The 16,767-nt window shown below is 39.7% G+C and overlaps 2 protein-coding genes across 7 annotated transcripts in view; one reads left to right on the forward strand and one right to left on the reverse strand.

Annotated features, from left to right (window-relative positions):
* The window catches only part of LOC306643813 (TBC1 domain family member 8-like), an 87,890-nt gene that overhangs the window by 22,925 nt on the left and 48,198 nt on the right, over nucleotides 1–16,767 (reverse strand). For 2 of the 4 annotated variants that reach the window (XM_079110107.1, XM_079110106.1), the window contains exon 6: nucleotides 859–1,047. The exons of 1 other annotated variant lie outside the window; for it this stretch is intronic. In XM_079110107.1, coding sequence (XP_078966233.1) covers nucleotides 875–1,047 — 173 coding nt within the window. In that variant the 3' untranslated portion in view covers nucleotides 859–874. Of the gene's footprint in view, nucleotides 1–858; nucleotides 1,048–4,148; nucleotides 4,803–16,767 lie in introns of those variants that run through there. One more of the 4 variants, XM_079110111.1, reaches the window with a different exon arrangement.
* LOC306643810 (uncharacterized protein) overlaps nucleotides 1–16,767 on the forward strand; it is a 54,406-nt gene that overhangs the window by 16,679 nt on the left and 20,960 nt on the right. Inside the window, exons 2-3 of one of the 3 annotated variants that reach the window (XM_079110099.1) lie at nucleotides 13,176–13,441; nucleotides 13,560–13,770. Coding sequence is in view for 1 of the 3 variants with exons in the window: in XM_079110102.1 (XP_078966228.1) it covers nucleotides 13,730–13,770 (41 nt within the window). In the remaining 2 variants the exon portion in view is untranslated. The other 2 variants (XM_079110101.1, XM_079110102.1) reach the window with 2 other exon arrangements.

Raw genomic sequence — 16,767 nt, forward strand, 5'->3', positions numbered from 1 at the left:
CTTTTCTTGTATGAAATCTTGCTGCCATATCCTCTACAAATCAAAAGGAAATAGGTATGTCTGAAGCTTCAATTGGAAGAGGAAATCATCTTGTCAAAGTAGCAGTGTCATGAATTGTGGCACTCAAACTATAGCATGTGTTAGTGTTTGGGAAGCAGTCATGGTTCCAATGAGAAAGGCCCAGGAATTAAAGTAGGAGGACAGCATTCTAGCCCACCATGCAAGCTGTGTGATCTTAGAAATCATCATCACTAAGAACTAAGTCAATGAATAAAGATCCTCAGATGTGAAGTTACAAAACATGTAAGTATGGAGGAGGAAGGGTGGGAGAATTCTCCCACTCAAACAAAATTAGGAAAGGTTGTACCAGGTATGAGGCTGCTGGAGTGCCTGGAATCTGGCCACACAGTGGGATTCCAAACCTCAGATTCACTGAGCCCAGGCCACAAGAGCAGGCTATAGTCCAGGGACTCTGGAGAGGCCCAATGGCAATGGAGGTCGAGAGTAACAAGGTACCTTCCTGGACCCTTAACCCCCTACTCTAAGCAGGGCTGGATGAGGATGCCAGAGACCAGTCACACCAATAGGCCTTCACAAGAACCCTGAGTGGCTGCAGCCTGCATCGGGCTCACTGAATCAGGGTGATGCTCTCACAAAGCAAGAGCACTGCCTGCGATTTGAGGAGAAGCTCATGTACTCAAGACAGAATGGCTGGATTGAGCAATGAGCTCAGGAATAAAATACATGATTAACATGCAAACTAATTATGGCTCTTCCACACCATTCATCAGGGGTTCTGATATTCAATTCAGTAAGGAAATATGTCTTAAATGGTTTCTAAATATGTTGAGGACTCACCTGTGTGTGTGACTTTTCAGAGGAAGTGTGATGAAAACTTGTGAAGCATCTCTTCTGTCTTCTGACCCATTACTGAGTTACACCAGAAGTTCAGTTCTTCTCGTGTCTTCTCGAAACGATTCATTAGTGCTTCCTTGAAGTGAAACATGATTGGTTTCTCAAGTGCAGAAAAGTGTTTGAAGGAGCCACCTTTCTTAAAACCAAAGAAGAAAAAAGTTCACTGGGGAGGCACATAGGTTGGAATAGCCTCCACTTGACAATCCTCCACACTTGTGGAACAATGCTTGCTACAATTAAAGAGAAGAAGACTGTGATGTTCATAACCAGGAAATCAATAAAGAACTTGAAGAGAAGAGCATGTGTCGCAGAAGGTGGCCCAAAAGGGTCTGGAACATAGAAACAAGAGGCTAACTTCAGTACTGACTTCCTGCCACTTACCAAGTACAATATTAGTTTCAAACACAATATGCAGAATCATTCAAATAGCAGAGAACACTCAGTTTCTGTTCTTAGAAGAAGAAAACATCTTTCTTAGAAGATGTCCTTAGATTCTCAGAAGAATCTCATCTTTATTCATAAAACTCATCAGGAAAAAAAGAACAAAATGAATAGGAAACGTCTCATTTCCCTGTTACACATCTGCTTTAATTCTCTATAAATAATACACACAAAAAAAGAAAAATAAAAAATGTATTAGCAAAGTATAAACTTTTGATTAGATTAGTTACTCAAAAATGTGTTCTTCAGTGGTCCTGGTAGTGTATGCCTGTAAACATAGTGGCTCAGGAGGCTGAGGCAGGAGGATCATGAGTTCAAAACCAGTCTCAGCAAAATGAGGTGCTAGGCAACTCAGTGAGACTCTGTCACTAAATAAAATACAAAATAAGGCTGGGGATGTGGCTCAGTGATTGAGTGCCTCTGAGTTCAATTCCTGGCACCACCCCTCCCAAATGTGGTCTTTACTCAACATTTATGTCTGCTGTATTCCTGCCTAGTGTTGTTTTGGAAAAGAGCATATACTATTGAATCTTTGACAATCTAAAATTTGCTTGAAAATATTACTGGCTATGTCAGTTATGACTAAGTGAAAAGTGGAACTTGTGATATTCAGAGAGAACACATTGTTGTGAGCCTAGGATCTCCAATTAAAATATTGTGTGTGGTACCTATAAAAGTCAGGTAGGTAGCAGGTGTGAGGGGGTTAATTGAACAGATGGTCTCAGTGGATGCCGAGGCCTATGCTGAACTGAAGAGCATGTTCCAGTTAACCACTGGTATGTGGGCTCAGGGACCCAGACGTTGTGTTTTTTTAAAAAAGGTGCAAAAATCTAGCATTAATATAAAAATATCTTAAAGTTTAAAATCAGTAATTTTAAATAGCATCCAATAAGATAATCATAGGTTGCCAATTTAGGAACTTAAAAAAACAGATAGATGATAATCATAGATAAAAAGTTAAAAACTTTGTCTTCTCCAAGATGTGTACAAATATGTTTTATTGGGCTAAGATGGAAAAAACTTAAAATAGCGCCTCTGATTTCTGAGTGAAACTATTAAATGCTATATTACATAAATAAGAAGGCTTTCATTACAGAATATTCCTTTAATCTTAAAGCCTCATGTGTAAAATATCTCATAGTATATATAAGGGGAATGACCCAAAGGATGAGAAAATGGCTAGGAACCATTCTCAAATGTGCACATGTAGCCTGAGGTTTAGGAAAACGGGGCAGAAATTTTGTCTATTCAAGACTGCACTCAGGTTGCAGGTGTACCAGGGTGGCTATCCTGACAGGGAAGGCTCCATGTCACCAAACATGCCTAACTATCCTCAGGAACCTGACACACAGCCAATAACTTCAGTTTGATGGCACCTAAATGTTTCCTAAAACAATGGTCATCCTAATTGATCCATTAATTAACATATACCACAACTTTAGCACTTACCCCAAATCACAGAAAATAAAATCACAGAAAATTAAACTGATGATCATTTGCTTTTATACTTTACTTCCATTTCATTACCCAGAGATTATCAGTTCCAATCTTTAAGTGATACAGATTTATTACAGACTGTCTAAGATCCTGGAGATATATTTTACCTCAACCCATGTTATTGCTTCATTATTTTGTAAATAATAAAACATAACTTCATGATTTGAATATATAATCCAACATTTTTCTTTTCCAAATGGTAGCCTAATTTTTTGTGCTCACTTACTTTTAGGAAATTTTACTAATTGTTTGAAAGTTCTAGAGGACCTATTAGTGCTTGTAATCGATGGATGATCTAGCATACTCCAGAGAAGGTACATGTGAGGTAAGTAAGGCCAACTTACATGGTCGTTGATTTTCCCCCAACAACTGCAAAACACTTTTGCTCTCTGTTTATAAGCGCAGTGGTTCTTCATACGCCAAACAGCACAAGACCTACCTGTAGCTGTGTCAGCTGAAGAGGCAAGATGGATCTCAGTATCATGGTAGCTGCTGGCTCAGCTACCTATGTGGATGTGGAATTTGGGCAGAGGATTAGAACAAGGGTGAATATTACGGTATTTGTATCTGATGCTAAGGGAATGCAGTGTCTCTTCCCAGGATGTTGATCAGATGCAATAAAATTATAGAGATAGATGCACCAAAATGAAAGAGAAAGACATACAAGTGCAAGAGCTCACTGAGTGATGGACAGGACAGAGTTGGAAAAACCCATGAGAAGCAAAACCTACCCATTTAAGAATAAACACAAAGAGAAATTCTACCTAATTATTTTTAAAGTATCAGAAAAAGAACTTGACTAGGACAGTTATTGAATTAAATTTTAAATTCGGCACAACTCCAAACTGCAGAAATATTTATCTAAAAGAAAAAGAAGGAATGAAAAGCCCACAAATAACCTTAACAATGAAAAAGCTAGAGAAGGGGTGCTTGCCCTAGTGTAGTCATCAGAATAGACACACAATTTAAAGGAAGAGAACACAAAACCCAGAGACTGGTGACCAGATAGCTGGGAATTAAATGCACTGCAAGGGCAACAATGCAAAGTAACAGAGGAAGTACTCATTGCAAATATGTGATATCGAGGGCAGTAACTTAATCTCTGAAAAAGCAGAGCTGAATTTCTATCTTAAAAACTGGTATAGAGGGGGCTGGGGATATAGCTCAGTTGGTAAAGTACTTGCCTTACAAGCACAGGGCCCTGGGTTCGATCCCCAGCATCAAAACAAAACAAAATAAAACAACAACAAAAAAAATGGTATAGAGGTAGACTTCACATAAACTAAAGCCTAACTGAAAAGAATTGTAACATAAGCATGCTTGTGGTTCACCAAGAATATAACCTGTCTCTATGACCTCATGACAGAACTGTTTTATAAAGCAAAACATAAAGTGAAAAATCTAAGGCAGAAATACTTAATGAAAGTGATTATCAATATTAAAATTTTCTGTTCAATAATGAGCACATGAAAATGTTAATGGGAATGGAACAGAACGACAAAAGCTTTCAGCAATATCTAAGACCAAAATGGATCAATATTCAGAACACAGAAGAAATTTTAAATCAGTAAAAGATAATATCCAGTAGAGGAAGAGGCCAATGCAATCCAGAGGAAGCACATATTCAGAAGAGAAAGTCCCCCGAAATGTCATTTTTGGTGAACATTTCACTGACCCTACCCAGTGGAGGCTTATATACTAAGAGAAAAAAAAAAAAAAAAGCTTAGTAATTCCCAATTACAAAAAGAAAACAAAAGTATCTATTGCAAATGAGTCATTTCTGGAATTTTGAACATTTGTAAGAAAAAAATTAACTCATGACATATTACTGATTATTTTCATTCATCCATTTCAATATTTGTTCCATATCATCTGGTATCAAATCTTCACTTTTCTTTTGAGTCTGAACATAGAACCCAAAACGTGAAATTCAAAATCTGCAGAATGTACTGCAAAGAAAATAGATGAAAGAGTTCTAGAGAAAAGGATCCCTCGCACCTCATTTGCTGTTGTGATGCAGAATCCATGGCAAAACATTCATCAAGCCCTACCGAAATCATGAGCCACTTTATTCCTCCATCACAAGAAAAGGCCTTTATATTCTCTTTTGTTCAAAATCGTAAAAGAACTATCAAATGCTTCAGAGCATTTGGGAGATTTTCTTTGCTATGGCTAGGAAAAATAGTATCTGTAATAGATGATTCAGTGCAAAGAAGTATTTAGGAAACAACAGACGAAACAGCACAATAGTCACTATAGGAGAGTGAAGTTTGGGGTGTAAATCCATCCAGTTGTGTCCAAGATCCCTCCAGACTTACGGCTGAAAAGGTAAAAAGCACAGAATTTAGTCAGATGGGGACAGACCCATTTTACAGAAGGCTCTATGCTAGCAAAGGATCAGAATTATTCATTCAAAAACCCTTAGTGAGGGGCCATTGTGTACTCGGTACTTGAAGGCACAGTGTGAAGCCGTGAACAACATGAAATTCCTTTCCTCATGGACGGATATTTTAGTGATAAGCAAAGTAAGCAAGAAAAATACATAGTACATTAGATGGTCATAAGAACGAAAAACTGGGAAAGGCCACAGGGATTCCAATAGGAGAATCTGAGGGATCTCCTTTTTTCTTTCTGAACATTATGCCTTGATACCTTCTAGTAACAGGACTTTTTGCTCACCTCAGAGCACCTTCTGCGATTGCAAGAAGGAAAAAGAGAAGGCCAGGAAAGACCCCTGGGTTGCTATTTTAACACAATGTCCTCCCTCCCACATTCATTTGGCTAGCTGAGCAGCAGGCTCTCCCTGACTCACAAATTAGTATTCCATTATTTTTTGATTTGAATGAATGGAATCATGAGACTGCCTATCTCATGGATTTTGGTGAATAACCAATGAAAATATAATTTAAAAAGAAGTACATGTCATATTAATTGAAATTTAAATTCAGCGTAGGAGAAATAACAACTCATTCTCAGGGCCCAACTGACTTAGGGAAGAAGAAAACCGCAACTTTAGCCTGCTATATCCTGGCGTGTAGGGGAAGGGAAATAATGAACTCTAGCTCCCTCCAATGTGGAGGAAAAGAAATTTTCAATTCCTGTCCCCTCTAAATACCTGGTACCACCTAAGGGGAAAGGTAGAGGAGGAAGTGAATTTCACTGAGGATCATCACAGTCCAGAGGCACATGCTCACCAAAACACTAAATTATAACCCAGGACCATAGAACATGCTCTTCCTCTAACATTCTACCAACGCATTAACCTGAACTCTTTTAATGAGCACATTACGCCCAGATTTCAAGAAAAATATTATGAAGAAAAATCACAGTTTTGTAGAGACTGAGCATGCATCAGAAGGCAGACTCAGATGACAGGGAATTATCAGACCAGGAATTTCAAACAAGTGTGCCTCCCAAGCCGAGCCTGGTGATCTGCTTAGTTCTGCCTGTCCTGACTCAGGCCTGCAGGAAAAGGGATGAGGGAAGCAAGAGCGGGATGGGCACAGGGAAGAGGCCTCATGAGCATGAGAGGAACACACACCAGCTGGGTGGGGGAGAGGAAATATGTATTGAAGAGACCTGAGTAAATGAGCACCGTGCTAAGTGCAGAGTAGAAACTCTGTAATGTAGTCCCCTTGGACTGCAAATTGCTACACAATAGCTTCTCCTTTCTCTTCCTATTCTAGTTCAACTCAAAGTCTACAGCAATCGCTTGTGTGTGTTCTACTCAGTCTCTGAGTTACTGGGAGATGCAAGACTGACTGGTGTCAGCAGCTCATTATCACTCTACAAGTGGAGATTACCTAGTACGCACCTGCTTTGTATGTACTGCTCAGCCCAGGAGAGCCACACTGCCTGATGTCCACCGTGTCTGAAATCCTCCCTCATGCTAGAACACCCAGGTGCAGTTTCTTTGTCAGTCCTTTAGGAATAGGCAATATGGGACCAAGTTTTATCTTATTGTGCCTGATCTGGATCATGTGGCTTCTATATCTGTGTAGTTTCTTATCTTTAGTTGATGCTTAATAAACAAACAAACCCCACAAGAGTGACCTAACAGCTTCTTTTTTCCTTCAGGTATACAAAAAGCTAAACCAATTTAAACACAAAAGTCATCTTGGTTTGAACCCACCTAAATTTGGTCCTGTAACTACAGATAATCTGACAAATTAAATTTATAAGTCAGCCTAGAATTGTTAAAGAAATTAAATTATAGCTATGATCGATTTTACATAAGATCCTTTAGCTTTATAAAGATCTCTGTGTAGTTGTACTTGATGTGAACATAAACAAGTACTCCTTGAATGTTTTGAACAAAGTCTCTGAAATATGTATAGAATTCTATAAATTCATATATAGATTATCTACAAGATAGAATTATACCTCTCCTGGGGTTATCATTCTATAACCTAGTATTCCCATCTTCATAGAAGGGTACATGGCTGACTGAGTAAAATATGAATACCAACTAAAGGTTGTTTATTTGGAAACATTAACAGTATTTTAAAAGCAAGCACACAATGACCAAGGGTTAGAGTAGTGGGGACCATCTGCTGTTACTTGGTTGAAATTACTAAGAAGTGTGCCCAATTATATCAATAGATGGTGGCTCACCCACAATGAAGAGTTGGTTTGGGACGAATGACTGGGAAGTCCTGTCCTTCTAACATCCCTGTCATGTTTGTGTGGTACTCTAACTCTGACCAGCAAGCTGTGGCCCATGGGCCAGATCCACCCCACCCACCTCTTTTTATGCCCACACGATTGTTCCTTCCCCTTCCCCAAACGAATGCCCAATTCCCACTCTTTTGTCTTGAATGCATTCTGTGATTTATACCTCATCTGAAAAAAACATTGGATTTCTTCTCCACCACCAAATCTTAACAACTACCAAGAGGCACTGGTACAGTTGATTAGACAGTAGATTGTTTGGCTTTAGTTGGAGAGAAAAGAATCATCTGTAATGAACTTGAATAAACAGAATTTTACTCTCGAAGTGACAGGTACACATTTTATGACAAATAATACTCGAGCCATAACTTCAAAGTCCTAATAGAGGAGTTCTGTGCTTTGACCTGCAAATAAAATATGAACCACTTGGGGGAGGTATTGTGCATGGCATCCACTTTAGATCATATTTTTAGGCCATCTGTCAGGTATATAAAATTCTCATGGTAAAATATGAGATTAACTGATGCTAGCTCAGAAATTTTTAGTGCCCTCTGCTGATTGTTTTTGGAGTTCTTTAGAGGTCTATGAATACAGATAAATATATGTAAACCAACTGACCATAATTACCAGTTCCCAGGGGTTCTGTTAACTCTCTTTCACTGGATGGCAGTCATTCAAAGGGATGCAAAACAGTCCACATTGCATGCCAATTACCAGTGTCAGTCACAAACACAAGGTGGGATTTCATCAGTGGCGCACCAGATCCCCTGTCCCAAATATCTGTACATCCCTTCCTTCGTCACTACTTCCTTCTTGGACAGTCAGAAAAGCCAGGTGGTTCTTGCCAACTTCGGTCACCAATAGGATCACCTTATCTACTTTGCCGCTAGGGTTTTCTTTAATCATAGGAGATACATGGTGTGTTTTCACATGGGGCATATAAATTCACGTGTTAATTCTTTCAACCAATATTCCTTCACACTCTCATAATGCAGCAGACTCTTCCTCAGGCACAGAGAATGAGTACTAACCAAGACCAAATCCTTGCCCTCAGGAATCCTTCCTTGGAGTGAGGGCTGAAGAGAGATGTTGCAAAAAATGAACCAAACAACGACAAGTTTTAAGAAAGGGTATCTTGGAGAAAATAAAGCAGTGTCCAGGTCTACAGCCTTGTAGGAATGAGGACAATGGAAATGAGGTCCGTCAGAATATGTGTCTCCAAGGAGGTGAATTTGAGAAACATAAGTGAATAACAGTGGAAACAAGAAATGAGGCTAAAAAGTAGGGCAGGATCATAAGGAGTTGAACTTTATTTTTAATGTCTTGAGAAACTGTCGTAGGATTGGGTAGGAGGATGGCATCCTCTGACTTGAGTTTCAAACCTGTCACACTGATGGCAGCATAGGAGAGAAAGTGAGCAGGCAGCGTGAGAACGATCAGCTGGAATCTCAGTGGTGTGCATGGAAAGGAGTAGCAGTTGGATTCAGTGGCTACTTGGGAGCTTGTTCTAGATGGCTTCAGTATGGAGCAAGGAAAAAGAAAGGACTTAAGAATGCCTCCAAGGCTCGTGTCTGAGAAATGTGTATTTGTTGGGGGGAGGCGGGGCTGCATACCACGAATTGAACTCAGGGGCACTCAACCTCTGAGCCACATCCCCAGCCCTATTTTGTATTTTACTTAGAGATAGGGTCTCCCTGAGTTGCTCAGTGCCTTGCTTTTGCTGAGACTGGCTTAAATCTTGTGATCCTCCAGCCTCAGCCCCCCAAACCACTGGGATTACAGGCGAGTGTCACAACGCCTGACTGCGGAAAAGTTTTTGAGGAATAAAGTGGACCATGATTCCAGTAGGACATGATGAATAGTTTGCCATGGATTCTGCTTTCCAAAATCCAAAGTGGTATAATGGATACCTTTCTCTGAACTAAGTCATCTAATTTCTTTCCAGCATGTTTTGCCATATTTCTGCCAGATTCTGAATTTTATGCTGTGCACTTTATGATGAGAGTCAAGAGAAAAGTGAAGATGTGATATAAGTTGGTGAGTGTGGAAAGAATATAGAAATGGATTAATGACACTCACTGGTAATGTATCATGAGTTCGGAAAACAGAGCACTTATCTCACAAATGGTCAACTTTCTATTTCTCTTTTCATACTGGGAATTGAAAACAGAGGGGCCTTTACCACTGAGCGTATCTCCCTACCCCCCTCTTTTTTTTTTTTAACTATATAGAGACTGGATCTCAAATTGCATAGGGACTTCCTAAGTTGTTGAGGTTGACCTGGAACTTATGCCTCATTTTTAACATGTCAATGGATGCTATTTTGTTTTTATTAATTGGGAATAATGAAGCATCTTTTATTCTTAGTATGTAAGCATCAACCAGGTAGGGTCATTGAAATGTTCACCAGACAATGATGCACAGTACGTGGTGAATGTTTCACTGTGGAATTGTGTCAGTTGCTCTGTCCAAAAGTTCTGCTCTTACCAGGGCATCTAGGTCAGCTAGATATGTAAGGGGGAGATCCCTTAGACTGACTTTGATGGAAATGTCCCCAGACCATGGCAGTACTCATGTCATGTGGTAACAGGGGGCAGGAAAAGAATTTCATGTGTCTCTTGAGGCACCCATGTCTAGTGACTCTGGAGCCCAGCTTGATATGGTGATGAGGTGTGAGGGGGTCAGTTCCACCATAGACACTAATTGCTCATCAGAGGGTCACAAAACCCTGTGACACACTGTGGCTATCAGAATCCCCTGAGGAAAGGGAAAGTAGAAGGGCTCAGCTTGACCACTGTGTCTGGAGTGGGCTTCTGCTCTAAACCATGAATATTAAATGTCTTAATTTCACTGGGCTCACAGAATGAGAATCACCAAAAGTAGTGTCAACTGTGAGCCATGTGTGAACTACGGTCAAGGTACATTCTAGAATGTGATCACAGAAATAGTTTGAAAGGTGTTAGGGAGTCAGAGTTTCAGTTGCCTATTGTAATAAAGTTTCTTCGTGGCACTCATAGCGAGTTGTATACATTCCTATATACATACCCTGTCTGACACTGCTCTGGTGCACAAGGGAAAGTGGACATTAACTGCAAAGTTTTCTTATTCTAATTTTCACATGCATACTTTCCTTGCTGACATCCTTGGTCTGGGACATCTAGTCCCAGAAGAAGAAACTGTGTTGGTAATCTGCAAGTTACCATCAAAGTATTCTTTGATCTGGAATCTGAGCTGTGATGTTTATTCAAATCCCCTGGGAATTTATAAAGTTCCAGAGTCTGACTTACCAGGACTGGATGGGTGCCAACTGCTCATGCAGCTATTTTGTGAAGCACCCATTGACTATAAAGGTTTTGATGATGAGTTCACGTACAGAGACTCTAATTCTTCATAGATCTTTGCATTTGATGAGTCACAGAAAGTATCTGAGAAGGTAATCATTTACAAACATGTCCACAAAAATCTCATTTATTACACATAACAGCTCTTGGATGGGTATAGATTATATTTCCTTTTTTTTTTGTACTTAAGAAAGCTAATAATGACATAGTATTATATCCTTTTTTCTTCCTTTAAGTATCCCTATGTCTAGACCAAGCATTATTGTTGGTAGGTAGGAAGGGAAGAACTTGAATTCAGGAATTTTACTGGCATGTTTTAATCTCCCGTTTCTCAATGATTTCTTTTAACATATGAAGATTTGCCTCCACCACAGTTTTAACTGTTGATGTTCCCAGCAGTGGGCATCCAGGTCATCCTCAACTCCCAGTGAGCACAGGTGAGGCGACTGCAGGGAACATGAGCATGAATATCCCTCTGCATGTTTCCTTCGGAAACTGCTTAAGCATCATTAGGTTATGTACCCACAGGTGAAATTTCTGGGTCAAAGAATGTATGTTTACCTTTTTGACTAAGCACTTCCAGGTGGCTCTTCTGAATATCTCAAACTGTCCTCATGTCACCTGCATTCTATCATCTAGCTTTCTAACTTTTGATGTGTAGTGGATACAAAGTGACAGCACACTGTTTTCACTGGTATTTTTTCTTAACATGTCTTCAAATGCTTTTCACTTTGGGGGATTTGCTCTTGTGAAAATGAGGTTCCTCCTGATCCCCACGTCCATTCCTCTACTTGACAACATTTTTCTTTCCACTCATGAATGTTCTCTGGAGAATGTGGGGTAGTTTGTCCATCACAAGCATTATCAGGTCCTCTAGAACTTTCAATTAGTAAAATTCCTAAACAGTAAGTAAGCACAAAAATTGGTGTACCAATGTGAGAAGAAAAGTATTGGATGATAGATCCAAAAAACAAAGTTTTATTTTATTATTTACAAAATAATAAAATAATGAAGCCATAACATAGACTGAGATAAAATATATCATCAGGACCTTAGACATTCTGTAATAAATCTGTATCCCTTGAAGAGTGGAATTGATCATCTTTTGGTAATGAAAGGAAGCAAAGGTAGCAAAGCAAATGCTTATCTGTTTACAATTTTCTGTGATTTGGTTGAACTGGTAAAGTTGTATGAATTAATTAATGGGTCAAATAAGTTGATAATTGTTTTAAGCAGCCATTTAGGTGCCATCAAACTGAGGTTTGTTGGCTGTGCATCAGGTTTCTGAGGAAAGCTAGGATGGTTCAGTGACATGGAGCCATCACTGTGGGATAGCCATCCAGACTCCTGCAGCCTGAGTGCAATCTTGAGCAGGAATGTATTCGTTCCTTTTCCTAAACTTCAGGCTCTATGTGCACATTTAAGAATGGTGCCTAGCCATTTTCTCATCCTTTGGGTCATTCCTGCCGTATATTTTGAGGGGCATTTTATGTGTGAGGCTTAAAAAATAGCAGAATATTTTATAATGAAAAACCTTGTGACTTGTGTCATATAATATTTAATAGGTTCGTTCAGAAATAAAAAATTCTATCTAAAGTTATTTGCATCTAAGCCAAGTAAAACACATTTGTAAGCATCCGGAAGAAGAGGAAGGTTTTATCTTTAGATCTGTCATCATGTGTTTTTTAAACAAAATTCACAAATTGGCAGACCATTGTATCAGATGTGTAATTGGATGCCATTTAAATGACCCACTTCTAGATTTTAGGTATTTTTCCATTAATGCTGCATTTTTTCACCACTTTTAAAAGCAGATCTAGGGCCAGCCTACCAATGGTTAGCTGGAACCTGGTCTTCAGTTTGGCATATCCCTCCCTCAGTATGCCTGAGGTCCTCTGCTCAGTCAGCTTCCTCACTCCTATTACCTCCCCGGCTTCCATAGTTACCACATGCCATATATGAATCGGGGACCCACGTGCTACAACATTGCATTCTCTGATTATCACAGGTCCCACCTTTCACTTAGCCATGCCTGACACAGCCAGTAATATTTACAAGCAAATGTTAGATTTTAAAAGATTCTATTCTATGTGCTCCTTTCTAAACGAGCATTAGGCAGGACCATAGCACACAGAAATATTCATTAAAGAACACAGTGTTTGAAGTGTCCTCCATTGAAAAGTTGACACATCTCTGACACACTTTTTATTTTGGGGGTATGATTTATAGGGAATTACAGCAGGTATGTGATAGTGAAATGAGAAGTCTTCTATCCATTTTATTCTTTCCCTCATTGTTTTTGTGAATAAGGATAAGATAGTTATTCCAGTGCAGATGTTTCCCACTTGTATGAATGGATGCTGGGTGTCGCCTGCTGCTTGGATGTGTGCATATTATGCTTGACACTAATATTGTAGTTGGTGAGTGGCAGGAAGTCAGTACTGAAGTTGAGCTCTTGTTTTCTAGCAGCTGTGCTCAAGATCCTTGGTGTGCCTTCTGCAGTTCTGGCTGCGCTCTTCAAGTTCTTCAAGGTGACTGCCTGGTCATCAGAATCATGGCGTCTGCCCTTAGAGCATGTAAAGCATTGTTCCATGAGTGTGGAAGGTCATGTGGAAGGTTCCTGGGAGGAGAGATCGTTGATAATGGACTCTGTGTGCCTCACCAATGAACTGTTTTTTCTTCTTTGGTTTTCAGGAAGAAAGTGCCTTCAAACACCTGTGCACCTGGGAATCCAGGCATCTGCTTCACTTCAGAAGAAGCATTCGTGATTCATTTCCAGAAGACTTGAGCAGGAAGAACTGAGCTGCAGGTATACCGCAGGTACCTTGCATTGCAGATGGGTTAGAAGAGAGAAGAGCTGTTTCATGGGATTTGATCACATTTTTCCTGAAAGTCCCAAACACAGGTGAGTCCCCAACATACTTAGAAGCCATTTCCCAACCTTTTTTATGGAATTGCATCAGAACCCTTGATGGTGTGGAAGAGCCATAATTAGTTTGCATGTTAATCATGTATTTCATTCCTCAGCACATTGCTCAATCCAGCCATTCTGCCTTGAGTACATGAGCTTCTCCTCAAATCGCAGGCAGTGCTCTTGCTTTGTGAGAGCATCACCCTGATTCAGTGAGCCCAATGGAGGCTGCAGCCACTCAGGGTTCTTGTGAAGGCCTATTGGTGTGGCTGGTCTCTGACATCCTCGTCCAGCCCTGCTTAGAATAGGGGGTTAAGGGTCCAGGCAGGGACCTTGTTACTCTCGACCTCTATTGCCATTGGGCCTCTCCAGTGTCCCTGGACTATAGCCTGCTCTTGTGGCCTGGGCTCAGTGAATCTGAGGTTTGGAATCCCACTGCGTGGCCAGATTCCAGGCACTCCAGCAGCCTCATAACTGTACAACCTTTCCTAATTTTGTTTGAGTGGGAGAATTCTCCCACCCATCCTCCTCCATTCTTATCACACATTTTGTAACTTCACACTTGAGGACCTTTATTCATTGACTTAGTTCTTAGTGATGATGGTTGCTAAGACCTCGTCACTCATTCCAGGTCATACCACTTGCATGGGAGGGCTAGAGCACTGATCTTCCTAATATATTTTGCAGGACTCTCTCATTTAGGCTATGACTGCCTCTGAAACCCACACTACATTTGGAGTGTCAAAATTCTTGACACCGCCTCTTGGCAAGTATATGTTCTCCTCCAATTTGGAATGTCTTAAACATTCCCATTTGGATGTTTGTGGAGGTAATGCAGGAGAAATTTCACTTAAAATATAGAAAACACAACAAATAACAGTCCTATTTTTTGCACTGAGCACCTGTAATTAATATCCCTTTCTTTGTGCTTCTATGAGTTGCTCCTTTGAATTTTTTTAAATTTTATTGTAAACAAATGGGATACATGTTGTTTCTCTGTTTGTACATGGCGTAAAGGCATACCATTTGTGTAATCATAAATTTACATAGAGTAATGTTGTTTGATTCATTGTTATTTTTTTTCCTTCCCCCCACCCCTCCCACCCCTCTTTACCCTCTATACAGTACTTCCTTCCTCCATACTTGCCCCCCTCCCTAACCCTAACTCTAACCCTAACACTAACCCTTCCCTCCCCCCCATTATGTGTCATCCTCCACTTATTAGCAATATCATTCGTCCTTTGGCTTTTTGAGATTGGCTTATCTCACTTAGCATGATATTCTCCAATTTCATCCATTTGCCTGCAAATGCCATAATTTTATCATTCTTTATGGCTGAGTAATATTCCATTGTATATATATACCACAGTTTCTTTATCCACTCATCAATTGAAGGGCATCTAGGTTAGTTTCACAGTCTGGCTATTGTGAATTGAGCAGCTATGAACATGGTTGTGGCTGTATCTCTGTAGTATGCTGATTTTAAGTCCTTTGGGTATAGGCCAAGGAGTGGGATAGCTGGGTCAAATGGAGGGTCCATTCCAAGTTTTCTAAGGAATCTCCACACTGCTTTCCAGAGTGGCTGCACTAATTTGCAGCCCCACCAGCAATGTATGAGTGTACCTTTCTCCCCACATCCTCGCCAACACCTGTTGTTGCTCGTATTCTTGATAATCGCCATTCTAATTGGGGTGAGATGGAATCTTAGGGTGGTTTTGATTTGCATTTCTCTTATTACTAGAGATGTTGAACATTTTTCCATATGTTTGTTGATTGCTTGTAGATTTTCTTCTGTGAAGTGTCTATTCATTTCCTTAGCCCATTTGTCGACTGGATTATTTGAATTCTTGGAGTAGAGTTTTTTGAGTTCTTTATAGATTCTGGAGATTAGTGCTCTATCTGAAGTATGATTGGCAAAGATATTCTCCCACTCTGTAGGCTCTTTCTTCGCATTGCTGAGAGTTTCCTTTGCTGAGAGAAAGCTTTTTAGTTTGAATCTATCCCAGTGGTTGATTCTAGCTTTTATTTCTTGTGCTATGGGAGTCCTGTTAAGGAAGTCTGATCCTAGACCAACAAGGTGAAGATTTGGACCTACTTTTTCTTCTATAATCTGCAGGGTCTCTGGTCTGATTCCGAGGTCCTTAATCCATTTTGAGTTTAGTTTCGTGCATGGTGAGAGATATGGGTTTAGTTTCATTCTGTTGCATATGGATTTCCAATTCTCCCAGCACCATTTGTTGAAGAGGCTATCTTTTCTCCATTGCATATTTTTGGCCCCTTTGTCTAGTATGAGAAAATTGTATTTATTTGGGTTTGTGTCCATGTTCTCTGTTCTGTACCATTGATCTACCTTTCTATTTTGGTACCAATATCATGCTGTTTTTTGTTACTGTTGCTTTGTAGTAGAGTTGAAGATCTGGTATTGCAATACCCCCTGTTTCACTCTTCCTGCTAAGGATTGCTTTAACTATTCTGGGTTTCTTATTCTTCCAGATGAATTTCATAATTGCTTGCTCTATTTCTGTAAGGTACGTCATTGGGATTTTAATTGGAATTGCATTGAATTTGTATAGCACTTTAGGTAGTATGGCCATTTTGACAATATTAATTCTTCCTATCCAAGAACATGGAAGATCTTTCCATCTTCTAAGGTGTTCTTTAATTTCTTTCTTTAGTGTTGTACAGTTCTCATTGTAGAGGTCTTTCACCTCTTTTGTGAGATTGATTCCCAAGTATTTTATTTTTTTCGAGGCTATTGTGAATGGGGTAGTTTTCCTAATTTCTCTTTCTGAAGATTCATCACTTATGTATAAAAATGCGTTGGATTTATGGGCATTGATCTTGTAACCTGCTACTTTACTGAATTCACTTATGAGTTCTAAGAGTTTTCAGGTGGAATTTCCAGGTTCCTCTAAATATATAATCATGTCATCAGCGAACAGGGATAGTTTGAGTTCTTCTTTTCCAATTCGTATCCCTTTAATTTCTTTG

The sequence above is a fragment of the Sciurus vulgaris genome (genome assembly GCF_902686455.1).
Source record: "Sciurus vulgaris genome assembly, chromosome: 14".
NCBI classification, from domain to species: domain Eukaryota; kingdom Metazoa; phylum Chordata; class Mammalia; order Rodentia; family Sciuridae; genus Sciurus; species Sciurus vulgaris.